The 12,494-nt window shown below is 41.2% G+C and overlaps 1 protein-coding gene across 1 annotated transcript in view; it reads right to left on the reverse strand.

Annotated features, from left to right (window-relative positions):
* Window positions 1-398: 398 nt before the first annotated feature.
* NEDD9 (neural precursor cell expressed, developmentally down-regulated 9) overlaps window positions 399-12,494 on the reverse strand; it is a 56,556-nt gene continuing 44,460 nt past the window's right edge. The window contains exons 3-7 of the mRNA XM_043975548.1: window positions 9,254-9,355; window positions 8,361-8,462; window positions 4,503-5,741; window positions 2,052-2,141; window positions 399-1,101 (exon numbers count right to left, since the gene is read on the reverse strand). Of these exons, the coding sequence (XP_043831483.1) occupies window positions 592-1,101; window positions 2,052-2,141; window positions 4,503-5,741; window positions 8,361-8,462; window positions 9,254-9,355 (2,043 nt within the window). The 3' untranslated portion in view covers window positions 399-591. The remainder of the gene's footprint in view (window positions 1,102-2,051; window positions 2,142-4,502; window positions 5,742-8,360; window positions 8,463-9,253; window positions 9,356-12,494) is intronic.

A 12,494-nucleotide genomic window follows, 5' to 3' on the forward strand; every position in this document is an offset into this window, starting at 1 on the left:
GGGAAAGGAGGGGAATTTTGGAAAGGGTCCAACTAAAAGAGCAAGTTACTATTGTCTTCTTAATTGGAAGGGACTGACTTGTGGGCATAGCCTGGTTCCCAAATACTTGAGTAAAAATATACAGTGTGACCCCTACAGTGTACAGTTTTATGTCATCAGAATCATCTGTTAGGTCCTCAGTGAAGATGTAGCACTTTAGGGATGCGTAATAAGGTGCTTCTTAATTCATGTTTTTTTTTAAAATGGAATGTGTTACATACATATCTACATACACATATGCTCCCACAGGCACATATGAGAACATGATCATGTTTATGTACAGTTTATATATATATATATATATATATATATATATATATATATATATATATATATATATATATATAATATATCTTTGATACACAGATGTATATAAAAACCAAACAGTGATAACAATTTTACCTCTCCAACTCCCTGAATGTTCTCTAATCCACAAAACGTATTTAAAATATTCCATATAAAACATCTACAAAAATAGATAGTATTTACATAAACCAGACACTATTTCCAGTTTGATCCTGTGACCCCCTCAGTCTCTCTTCCCCTTTCCCCTCAGAACGTTGCCATCTCTAGCAATGAACGCTTGAACAGCAGTGCGTTTCTGGACAAGTCCGTCACTTGGTGTACCATTTCTTGCAGAGCGGGCGTGCTAGGGTAATGTAGGGCAGCCATCTTGGTGGCCATCACGATGTTCTTAAGCTGCTCGCACAGCTGGTTACTAGAGTTCATCACCTTGTTACGGATCTCCTGGGCTGCCACTTGCCTTGTTAGCGTGTCTCCGATGAACACCAGCTTGTGTGCGCTCAGGATGACAAACTTGCTGTGCGCCACAAAGATCCTCGGGGGCTGGGCTGAACTGACACAGCTGAAGAGGGCATCAATGGCGTTGAGAAGGGAGATGTAATGGGTATCACATTGGTCATAGTAGAAGAAGAGTAGCTGTCTGTCCTGGGCACCCACGCTACTGTTTATAGCTGGGAGGTTCTGGGAGGGCTTCCACTTTGAGATGTCATTCTCCACTGGCTTGGTAATTTCTTGCTCCAACAGCTGGAACTGACTGATCTGAGGAGAAAAAAAAAATAAAAGCTTGATTTAGAGTAATATTGAGTAGTAGAATGGAAAGACTGTGGTGCTGGAGATCTGGGCTCCAGTTTTAGCTCTTTGGTGAGTCACTTCAGTTCTCTAGACCTCAGTTTCCCTATCTGTAAAATGGATGGCTTGGGCCTAAGGTCAACCTGCATGTCTAAAATTTTATGATTCTGCTTTTTAAGTCTCAGGCTACATACAAATATTCTCTGATAGGATAATGCAGTCCTTAAGAGGAAAAGTAAGGGCAAAGATATTAGAGTGGTTTGCCATTGCTTCTCCAGCTCATTTTACAGATGAGGCAAACAGTGTCAAGTGAGTTGCCCAGGGTCACACAGCTATTAAGTGTCTAAGGCCAGATTCGAACTCAGGAAGATGAGTCTTCCCGATTCCAAGTCTGGTGCTCTATCCACTGTGCCACCTAACTGCCCTAATAAACAGCATAAAGTTTGTTGTCGTTTTTTAAAAACAAAATAACACATAAAGTTTGCTAAAAACACCCCAAATCACATAAGGTTTGTTAAAAACAACAAAACCCCAAATCTGGGGTGTTTCAGGGTTCCTTGCAGCAACAGTATAAAAAACCTAACCTAGCACATATGCACTACTGTCTAATACCAGAAGGCTCAGAAATCTTCTCAAGTCTTCCCGCTAGGTCCTGGTATCTTAGAGTGCACTGGCTTAGCCCCCAAACCAGGAATGTCTGATTGGGCTCTCCCCAAGTATTCTCAACTTTGAGAACAGCACTGACTTGCCAGGACTAACAACTATTATTTATTCCTGGCCCTTTCGTAGGCCAGGAAACTTTCACATGCTGAGATCCCCATGGAAAGATGGAAATGCTACATTTTCAAAGTCCCATCTTTGCTAGTCTTCAGAAAAGCTTCCCACCCCCATGAAATGCTTTCAGTCCCCACTCAACTTACCTGATGATGTTCCAGCTGCATCTTGTTCTGCTTAATGATATTTTCCTTTTCCAAAAGCTCTTTCTGCTGCCTTTCAAACTCTTCTTTCCCCTGTTATTTTACAAGAGAAAAGACCCATTACATCACTGCCATGATTCACTTGTGCTAACAATTGAGTTGACAAATGGGTAAATATTGCCTTATTTCCCACTGCTGTGGCTTCTTGCCACACACACCCACCTATGCACATAGCTTTAGAATAATGTCAACCTGGGCCTCAGCCACGGTCTTCTTGAGGTCCTAATCCCTCTTAAAGCTGAGGAGACAAACCAGTTTTCATACTCTGTACTCTGCTCTCTGACCCCTATGAGCTTATTTGATGGGCAGGTTGGACTCCCTTCAAACCTCTTCTAAAGGCACCATTTCCAATATTCTTTTCTAATGCATTCGACTTGGCCTCGTAAACCTTAGTTCCACCATCTGTAACATGAGGGGCTTGAATGAGATGATTTCTAAGGTCCCTTCAAATTCTAAAATCCTATGACTCTATGACCTCTATGACTCTATGTATGACCTCTATGGCCAAGTTTAAATCTGGCCAATAAAACTTGCTTCTGGGCCCTTCAAGTTCCTCATCTGGCTCTGTTCTCGAGATGGCCATAAGACAGGGGTGAAAAGTGCCAAAATAACACAGCAAATCTAATTCACATTGAGTGGAGTCAGGGTTCAGTGACCTCTACAGAACAGAACAGGCCAGAAAACTAGAAAAACTTTCCAAGGCTGGTGAGATGCTGCTGTTCTTTCCCCTGCTGATGAATATATATTCTCCATGGAAAAGAGCAATTAGAAGAGGCGATCCTCTGGGTCACTGGGTGGGTGCCCAGCTGCCTTCTGAAGAAGCCTGAAGTGGGGAGTGAGAGCAAAGGCAATGGCAGAATGCAAACAATTTTGGAGTTGAAATGGATCAAACAGCTCCAACTCCCTCTTTGTTTTAGGAATATGAGAAAAATAAGGCTTAGAACGAAGGTGAATTGTTTAAGGTTATAGAGCTGGGATTTGAACCCAAGACTGCTGATTTCTACATCAGGCCTCCATTACATGATTATAGCCAAGCTACTTAGACTGGCATTATTAGTATTATCTTTCCTTTAGCAGACACTGATATAGGTCTTCTTGGAAAGGGAGCAGTAGAGTCTAATAGAAAGTTGTTATAGTTATTATTGTTCAGTCGTGTCCAACTCTTTGTGACCCCATTTGAGACTTTATTGGCAAAGATACTGATGTACTTTGTCATTTCCTTCTCCAGTTGTTTTTACAGATGAGGAAACTGAGGCAAATGGGGTCAAATGACTTGCCCAGGGTCACAAAACTAGGAAGGGTCTGAGGCCAAAGTTGAACTCAAGAAGAGGAGTCTTCCTGACTCTAGGCCTGGCACTCTATCTACTGCAGCACCACCTAGCTGCCTATAATAATAATAAAAAAAACCAAACAACAATGTATTTAAAGTGAAAGGACCTCAGTTCAAATCCTAGCTCTGCTACTTACTAGCTGTGTGACCTTGGACAACTCACATCAACCAAAGGAAGGTAGGGAACAAGCATTTATTTAATTCCTATGAGTAGTCATGATATACAGTCTTATTCTTTTCATTTTTAAGTATAAGACATTGTACTAGTTGCGTTACAAATATCATCTCATTTAATCCTCACAACAAACCTGTGATGTGGGTAGAAATGGAGATAGACTGAGGTTAAGTGATTTGTCCAGGGTCACACACTTATGAAGTATTTGAAGTCACATTTGAACCCAGGTCTTCCTGACTCCAGGCCCAGAACACTAGCCACTGAGCCACTAACTATTCAGATCCTCTGAGGTTCTTTCAACCCTTTCATTTTATGGATTAAGAAACTGAGGCCCAGGGGCAGCTAGGTGGCACAGTGGATAAAGCACCGGCCCTGGATTCAGGAGTACCTGAGTTCAAATCCAGCCTCAGACACTTGATGCTTACTAGCTGTGTGACCCTGGGCAAGTCACTTAACCCCCATTGCCCTGCAAAAAACAAAAACAAAACCAAAAAGAAACTGAGGCCCAGAGGGTTTAGGTGAGTTGCTTAAAGTCGGAATGGTAATAAGTAGCAGAGCTAGGATTTAAATACAGGTCAGGAGGATGTCAGATAGTACATTCTTTCCATGAGCTTTAGTATTCTCATTATTGAGATGCACACATTAAGAAAATCCACCCTAAATGTTCACATGGACTATTTGTACCCAATCTGTGGTAGAGCATTTCGAGCTTGTATTGTTCTGATCATCCAGAGCTAGACACACTGTACCTTGACCCCGACGTAGTCATTCTGGTCCTCTGAGAACAAAAGACAATAACCAACTTACCAAGTATGCTCATCTCGAAAATGAGGAGTTTGTACTAGATGTTCTAAAAGATTTATGTGGCTAATTGGTCTGATGTCCTTACCTGCAGGTGGACATAATCATAGTCATCCATCCAGCTCCGCTCGGAGCTGTCATTGCTATTACAGTCAGGATGCTGGTCCTTGCTTAGGCTTGGGGGCGGTGGCTTGCAATAGGGCTGGGCCTTGTGCTCACTGGGATGCATCAGCTGGGTCTGTGGACCTGTATGCAGGTAGTCAGCCGCACTGGTCACATGCTCAGGCCCGTTCTTTAGCCGCACACTGCCTGGGGCTGATCGGAAGAGTATTTCTGCATTGGTGCTGATGGTGGTAGTGAGCTGTTTGGTGTCATCTGGCACTGTCTTTGCCACCATCACAAACCGATCAAGGTCGTCACACTTGCTTTGGGGTTTATTGACAGCCAGAATGTTCAAGGACCAGCTGCAGCCATTTAAATCCTGGCTGGTCTGGGTTAGAATCTGGTGGGAATCTTCCACCCTCTGTAGTTCTCGCTTCATTTTGTTGTGCAGGGTGAGTTCAGGGAGGCCTGAAGCATTTGCTACAGCCCCCTTGGCAAAATGCAGGTACTCCCTCAAAGACAGCTCTACCTTCTCCACTGCTGTGCGGATCTCATTGATGTGCCTCTCCATGTAGCCATAACATCTCCAATCAGTGGTGACCAGAGCTGTGAGGTTGGACACAACCATCTCTAAAGCCTGCTGAAGCCGATAAAGTCTCTCAATGGCCGCGTCTGGATCCAGCAGTAACAACCTTTTGTCCTGAGATGGTGAGGCCGACAACGATGACTCCTTTGATGTTGTGGAAGAGGTGGACATGTTGCTCCTGGTACTCCCCGTACTAGAAAAAGAGAGCCTATTCATGCCATCTATCACATCTTGACACCCTTTAGTCTCCTGTGTGGTCTGTGGTGGGACATCATATACTCCATCTTTTTCTTCGGCATTTAATCTTTCACTGGCCGCTGCCTGTGGCTCAAGAAACTGAACTCCTCGTGGGATGTCATATGCATCATTCTGAGAAGCTGTGGGTTGTCCGAGGTGCGTGTGCTGCTGGTTTTGAAGAGCGCTTTGGTGTCTCTGGGATACCTGCTCAGTGACTCCTGAAGCATCACAGTTGTATTTTCCGTTAAGGTCTTTCCCTACAGCCTTGGTACTTGTAGGGGGGATGTCATAAACGCCCTCAGGTCTGACTTCGGGTCTTACTTGTTGTCTCATAGGAGGGAAATCATATTCCTTTTCTCTTAGTCCCGCTTCATCTCGGGAAGTAGGCGGAATAGCATAAACCTGGAATATACAAGGAACAATCAGTCAGAGATGCACCAAACTACATGACTTATTCAGGCAACTTATGTGACTGCAGAGAAAATGCTAACTAAACACAATAGAAAATGCTGCTTTCATAGGGAGTCTTTTTCTCTTCTTATGCCCAAACTTTAGTTGACTTACAATATTTTATGAGCTACTTGAGGTCATTCTGTTCCATGGATTCAACTATTGCATCAGTGTGGATCATGGTGAGATCTGTAAATTCTGTTCTAACCTCTCTCCTGAGATCTAGGTATTTCTAGCTCTCCTTGGTTCTTACCAGCTCCTCAATGGATCCCAAACTGGATTCGTTATTTTCCTAATCCAAACATCTCATGTCCTCACTGGATCCCAGACTTGGCTCTACCAACTCTTCAATGGATCCCAAACTTGGTTCTACCAATCCCTCAATGGTTTCCCAACTTGATTCATTATTTTTCTAAACCAAACGCCTCATGTCCTCAGTGGATCCCAAACTTGGCTCTACCAATCCCTCAATGGATCCCAAACTGGATTCATTATTTTCCTAATTCAAACACCTCATTTCTGTTTGGGATACAACCAATTGGGATATTTTCCTAATCTCTCAGGAGAGAATCACTGCAGTTTGACTTGATTCTTCCTTCTTTTTTATATCTTATTTACAATATGTTGTTAAATTCTGTTGTTTCTTCCTCTGTATTCTCCATTTCTTTTCCTTTCCCATTGCTACCACTCTAATCCAGGCCCTTTTTATCTCATTCTCATCCATTGCAAAAGCCTCTCTTCCACCTGCTTCTTGTCTCTCTTGAATTCTACTGCCAGGTCAATCTTCTTCAAACATCACTTTCACCATGTCACTCCTAAATTGAGAACCTGGCAATTCATATAACTTCTCATTGCCTCAGTTTCCTCATTTGCAAAATTAGAGAGATGGACTTGGTGGCCTTCTATGGTCCCTACCAGCTCTAAATCCATGGTCCTAGGAACCTAACACTCTTAGCACAGTTTCTGGCATGTAGTAAGTGCTTAATAAATGCTTGTTGCCTTGCCATTCTTGATTCATTCATTTAACAACTCTTCTACAAATCTTTTAACACCTCAGTGTCCCTATAATGTAGAACAGTTGCTGATCTGTACTGTTAGAAAGTTTCTTAATTCTTCTCCAGGCTGCACTCTGGTCTTCATCTACCATGCCTGTCTTTATCCTGAAGCCCACTCCCAGCTCTGGAATTCACACACTAAGTATCTCCCATCCTCGCAGCCTCTCCCTCTGACTGAATGGCTCATCTTAGAACCTCTATTTAAGGAATGTGTTTGCCCAGGCCAATCATGTCTCATTCTTCTTCAGGTTATACTCCAGACTTTTTCTACCATGCATCCCCTACCTTTTATGTATTGTTTTCCCCCATTAGAATGAAAGCTCCCGGAAGGCAAAGATCATCTTTCTTTGTACTTGTATTTGTATTGCTAGTGCTCAATGCAATACTTGGCACACAGTAAGCATTTAGTAAATGCTTGTTGTGGACTTGCAGAGTAATCCTAACACCAATAAAATGACAGGTGTAGGCCCTCCAAAAAGTGCAAATCATTGCAGTAGGTGCTGGAGGTGATACAAATCAAGACATGGTCTCTGCTCTGATGTTACCTAAGATGGAGTAAAGATTCCCTTCTACCTACCACATCAAGTTCAAACTCTAATCCTTGGTACCCAATGCAGATCTCAAGGCATTAGTAAAAAGGTGTATGAATTGCTGTGACCAAAAGAATATGTCAGCCACTGGGTAATCTCTAGCTAGATTGGTCCCTGGATGAAAGATGCAGGGTCCTTTACTAGGTCCATATTTTAATAGGTCAAAAGCTATTTTAGCTGGCTAAGACTTGCCTGAAACTTGTACTGTTTTGGCCAAATAGCTCCCAAGTGGCCAGGGTCACCTTCCCATTACAATGAGGCAACTGAGGAGGACTTTAATGGAGGAAAAATAAAAAACAGATCTTATATAGCCAATGGGTATTTGCTCCTTCAAAATGGTCATCTTGAAAGGCTAGATGCATTTCGATGGTAAACAATGGCTCACATTTCTGAAATGTCTCTCTTGGAAGTAGGCCTGGGGCACATTCTTTTGCATCTTTTAAATAGAGAAAAATCTTTGTCCTCTGAAGGTGGATTTGATTTTTGGAAATAACCAAAAAACATTGGGAGCCACATTCAGTGAATAGGGCAAGTGATCAAGATGGGGTTAAAAACAAGGTATAGTAATGAAACAGATTATTTGGTATGGTTTGTGGATAGACTTATAATAAAGACTTCCTAAAAAATCTTTTGAGCAATGGCAGTATGTTTGGAAGAAGTGTTTTTGTCTTCCAAGATAGCTACTCTGGAGGACAATCTGGATATTTAAATTATGGCACATTTGGGAGGAAATTAGCCATATTTTTAGTTACATGTGGTGTGACTATTTCATTTATTCAACAAGTGGGTGTCTAAAACTTTTTCCCCTTTGAAAGATTCCATACAATTTCTCAACAAGGAAAAAAATACCTCCTACTATAAAAAAACAAAAAACAAAAAACAAAACAAATAACACAAACCCAAATAATTAGGATCATTTGACTTACCCCTTTCACAGGAGGAATATCATATACCCCTGAAGGCTTCATCTCTCCCATTGGAGCTGAGAAGACTGGGCCCTTCAGTGATGTTGGGGGGATGTCATATACCTGGAAAGGAAAAAATCTGGGTCATAAAAAGTGGAAATATCTCATACAGGTCATGTTTGAAGTCATTCTCAGCTTTGGCTTCCAAATGTTTTTAACAAAGTGATTTGAAAACTTAAGCTTTTGTAAGGGTCCAGGTGATCAAGGATCAATGTAGTTTTCCTTTTAAATTAGGTCTTTTTTCTTCTTTGAGGGACCCTGGAAACCACGATTTCATTTAATTTTTTTGAGAGTGTAATCACACATATAGATCAATGATACAATACAAAGATAGGTATTTTCTTCTCAGTTAAAGAACTTGGGTTTCCAGATGAGGAAAACCCCAAATTTCTAGGCTAAGTTGCTATTTGTAAAAAAAGGCTATTGGTAATAATTTTATATAAAATTATATGTAAAACTATATAGAAATTATATATATATATGAAAATTGTTATATAATTATATATGTGTGCCTATAAATTATTTAAAACCTTATTTTGTAAGGAGCTCATTTGATAAGGATTAACAAAGAATTTTCTTAGAACAACCTTGTAAGGTAAGCAGTGCATGTATTATTGTTTACATTTTGACTCAGAGACCATAAGAGACTTGCCTAGGGTCACACAGTTAGCTGGTAAATGTTGGGGCCAGGACTCAGATTCAGGTTTTCTGACCCCATGATTCTTTCCATTAAAGTTGATCCACATCAAATGGAAATAGTGTTGTTACAAAATACCCTTATTCTAAACTTCAGCTGACACCTGAAGATAAGCTACACCTTAATATTTCATTTCTGCTACGTTATTGTTACTTACCCCTTGGATCGAATGAGATGGAGGGATGTCATAGGTATCCTTTTGGTACTTGGATGGGAACTCATACACATAGCCATGGCCTGTTCTCACTGGGGTGATCACCTGAGGGTTAGGAGAGAAGGAAATGCCAAATTATGAACCTGTATTCTTAGCAATGGATCAAGTTCCTTTCTGGCTCCTGGCTGAATGAACATCTCCAAGCTCTTTATTTTTCTCTCAACAAACTAACAAATAAATCAATAAATAAAACATGGAAGGATGGAGGCAAAGAGAGGATGAGAAGAAAGGAGGGTTAGGGTTAGGGTTAGGGTTAGCAATCATATAAAAGTCCTGTTGCTTTTTGGGCAAATGAGTGATTAAAAAAACCCAAAACCAAACCCCTTTTTTCCTACTTCCTCCTCCCCTAGTTAACACAAACATCTCTAAAAATTCTTCCCCCTTAATAAAAGATTTTGTTCTGTCATTTTATCTGACAACCGTAAGCATGAAAAGTCCTAGATATACCTTTGGAGTCGTAAAGAAGTTTTTCCTCCTTGAATCAAAATCGCTGTGTACTGAATTGTTTTTAATGACTGAAACTATGTGCAAAGTGAATAGTGGGAGTAGAGTCCAACCACTTAAAATTCCCCTCATAGCTTCAACTAGATACAGCATTTCCCCTGCCCGCCTTTGCCAAACATTATTATTGCAAGTGTAGCTAAAAGGCTTTTGGTGACCGTAGCATTTTTGCAAAGCTACCAGTTCAAATAATGACACCCTTGGAGACCTGAAGGAACTTGTAGTCCAAGGTAAGGTATCAATAATAAGACTTAAGTCTGCATAATTGCGACAAGGAGTAGAGTTCAGGTCTTCTGACCCTGACTCATTGTGCTAATCATTTTCCCATTTCCATTAGGGGAGCAACAGTCTAAGCAGGACATGCTTCCAAAGGTCAAATACCCACATCATGACTTCTGGCATCTGGAATTAATGTAAATGAAATGAATCTCACCTGACAAGCTCTTGTTTCTATATGATTCTTTGGGGGGCCTTAAACATGGGTTGAGAAAGACCTCTAGGAGGGTTGTGGGTTTTTTTTTTTTTTTGAAGTCAACTCATTTTGAAGTGTATTTACTCATTAATTCTCCAAGGGCTTCTAAATTGCTGTGCTTTCTTCTTTGGCATCAGTAACAGCACCCTCAAGTATTGCAAACTATCCTTGAGGAGAGCAGGCCTCACAAATTAGAAACAAGAGGTGGTTCCCTCAGTAACCATCATCTTTTATCCTTTTCTCTAATGTGAAAACTCTGGCGTCAGGCTGCTCACAAAACTATGTGAAAAATGTTCCACCGTCGTAGGGCTCAAATGGGTGGAACTTGGCCAAACGTACCAATCCTCCTCTCAGCAGGGACCCTAAACCCTGAAGGGCTGGAACTCGGTCTGGTGTTAAGTCCCTCCCACTCCAAAGTCAACTACTTCTTGCAATTAAGGTGAAAAGGATTTTTTTAGTACACAGGTTATGTTTTCACATTGTCTCAGCTGCTCAGGCTTTTCCAGAAGGAAATGCCGTCCTTACCTGAAGCTTCCATCACCTTCCTTGGGCCTACTGGTATGGGTGGTGAAGAAACAATTTATTGAGTGGCCACCACACAGTTCATTTCACATTTTTCCTTTTAAGACATGACTTTTGCAAAAACAAAGCCAAAGCTACTGCCCTGTTTCATGCCTTCATTAAAAAAAAAAATACCTGCTGGATACTATCATTGACTGGGGTTCTAAGGTATCTTCCTGCTTTTCTTCCCTGACTCCTCTATTTATAGCTTTTGGATCTTGGCTTTTTTTTTTTTTTTAAATAGGATCTGCTCACAAAGCGGCTTTTGTTCAGTCTCTAAAAGTTTCTAAGAGTGGACTACACCCAAGGCTGCCAACTCAGTAATGCAACTAGAGATCCAAGGTTTGTTATTCTCAAGTCCAGCTTTAACTGTTTTGTATTTGCCTTTAAGAAAAAAAAAAGACCTAAAATAGCATTCCGTGAAATGTTAACCTATAGAAATGACTTCAGAAGGGAGGAGACACACAAAAGAGGGGGGGAGGGCTGCTTTTCCTTGCCTTTGTGGCCTTTCCCTGGCAGAGGGCATTTGTTGTTCCCGGTATTTAAAAATTCACTTCCTGACAAATGTCACAGAACTGCAAGCTCTCCCCTTAGTTTCCCCCTTTTAAAGAATGCCTGTGGTCATCTGGTTTTTGAAAACCCCTGCATTCCAAACCCATCATTTTCCTTGTTTGTGCATTAAAAGAAACAGATGGCAAAACCCATAGGGAAAAAGAAACACACACACACATCCACACAACACAACAAACTACACTGCCCCCCCCACACCCCCAATTATAGCATTCTCCAGTGTTGTGGCCATTTAATCTCAGTCCACGAATGACAGTTTAAGTGGGACCAGCTTTTTTTGTCTGGACAGATGCATATAAGGACATGTATTAATTTTGTGATGTCTGAAAGAGAACTTGAGATAAAAGTGTCTTCTAGTCTACTTAAAGACATGCTCCCCTCCCCTCCCCCCTTCCCCTGACCTGTTGCTTAGTTCATTTCCATGCCAATTAAGAGGTTTTTTTTGCCCAGAGGAAAGTGCTGACTGGGCAGTACCTTGCAATGTATCTGGATTTGTGGTTCCTTATGGTTTTCTCCCTGCCTCACAAAACCTTTTTGCTCTCCTTGGATGCCAAGAAAAGGGAAGGGAATAAGCATTTATAAATCACTTACTATGTGCTAAGCACTTTGCAATTGGATCCTGCAAGATATGTACTGTTATTGCCCCCATATTATTGTCTAAGAAACTAAGGTAGACAGAGGTTCAATGACTTGCCCAGGGTCACACAGCTTGCAAGTGTCTGAGGTAGGTGTTCCCTCGCTCCATCCCAGCTTTCTATCCAGTGTGACATCCTGTGCTTCGGTAAATAATGACCTTAAGAATAAGAGGGGGGAGGAGGACTTAAAATGACCAAAAGCTAAATTTAAATAAGATTAATTTTCATAAAAGAAACTTCGAGGAATACTTATTGGAGTCATTCTTTAATGTTAAATGCATCTTAAAAGCTGTTTTCTCAAGGAATGTCAGCCTGTTTGTCTCCTTGTGGTATTTTTTTTTCTAACCATTTTTCTTCCCTGGGTTCCTTTTCTCTTGGGTATTTACTAAATCATCCACTAAAGAAGGATGTCTCTTTGCAACATCACTGGTGGAACACAAATTCA

This window comes from Dromiciops gliroides, chromosome 1, assembly GCF_019393635.1.
Source record: "Dromiciops gliroides isolate mDroGli1 chromosome 1, mDroGli1.pri, whole genome shotgun sequence".
Classification (NCBI taxonomy): Eukaryota; Metazoa; Chordata; class Mammalia; order Microbiotheria; family Microbiotheriidae; genus Dromiciops; species Dromiciops gliroides.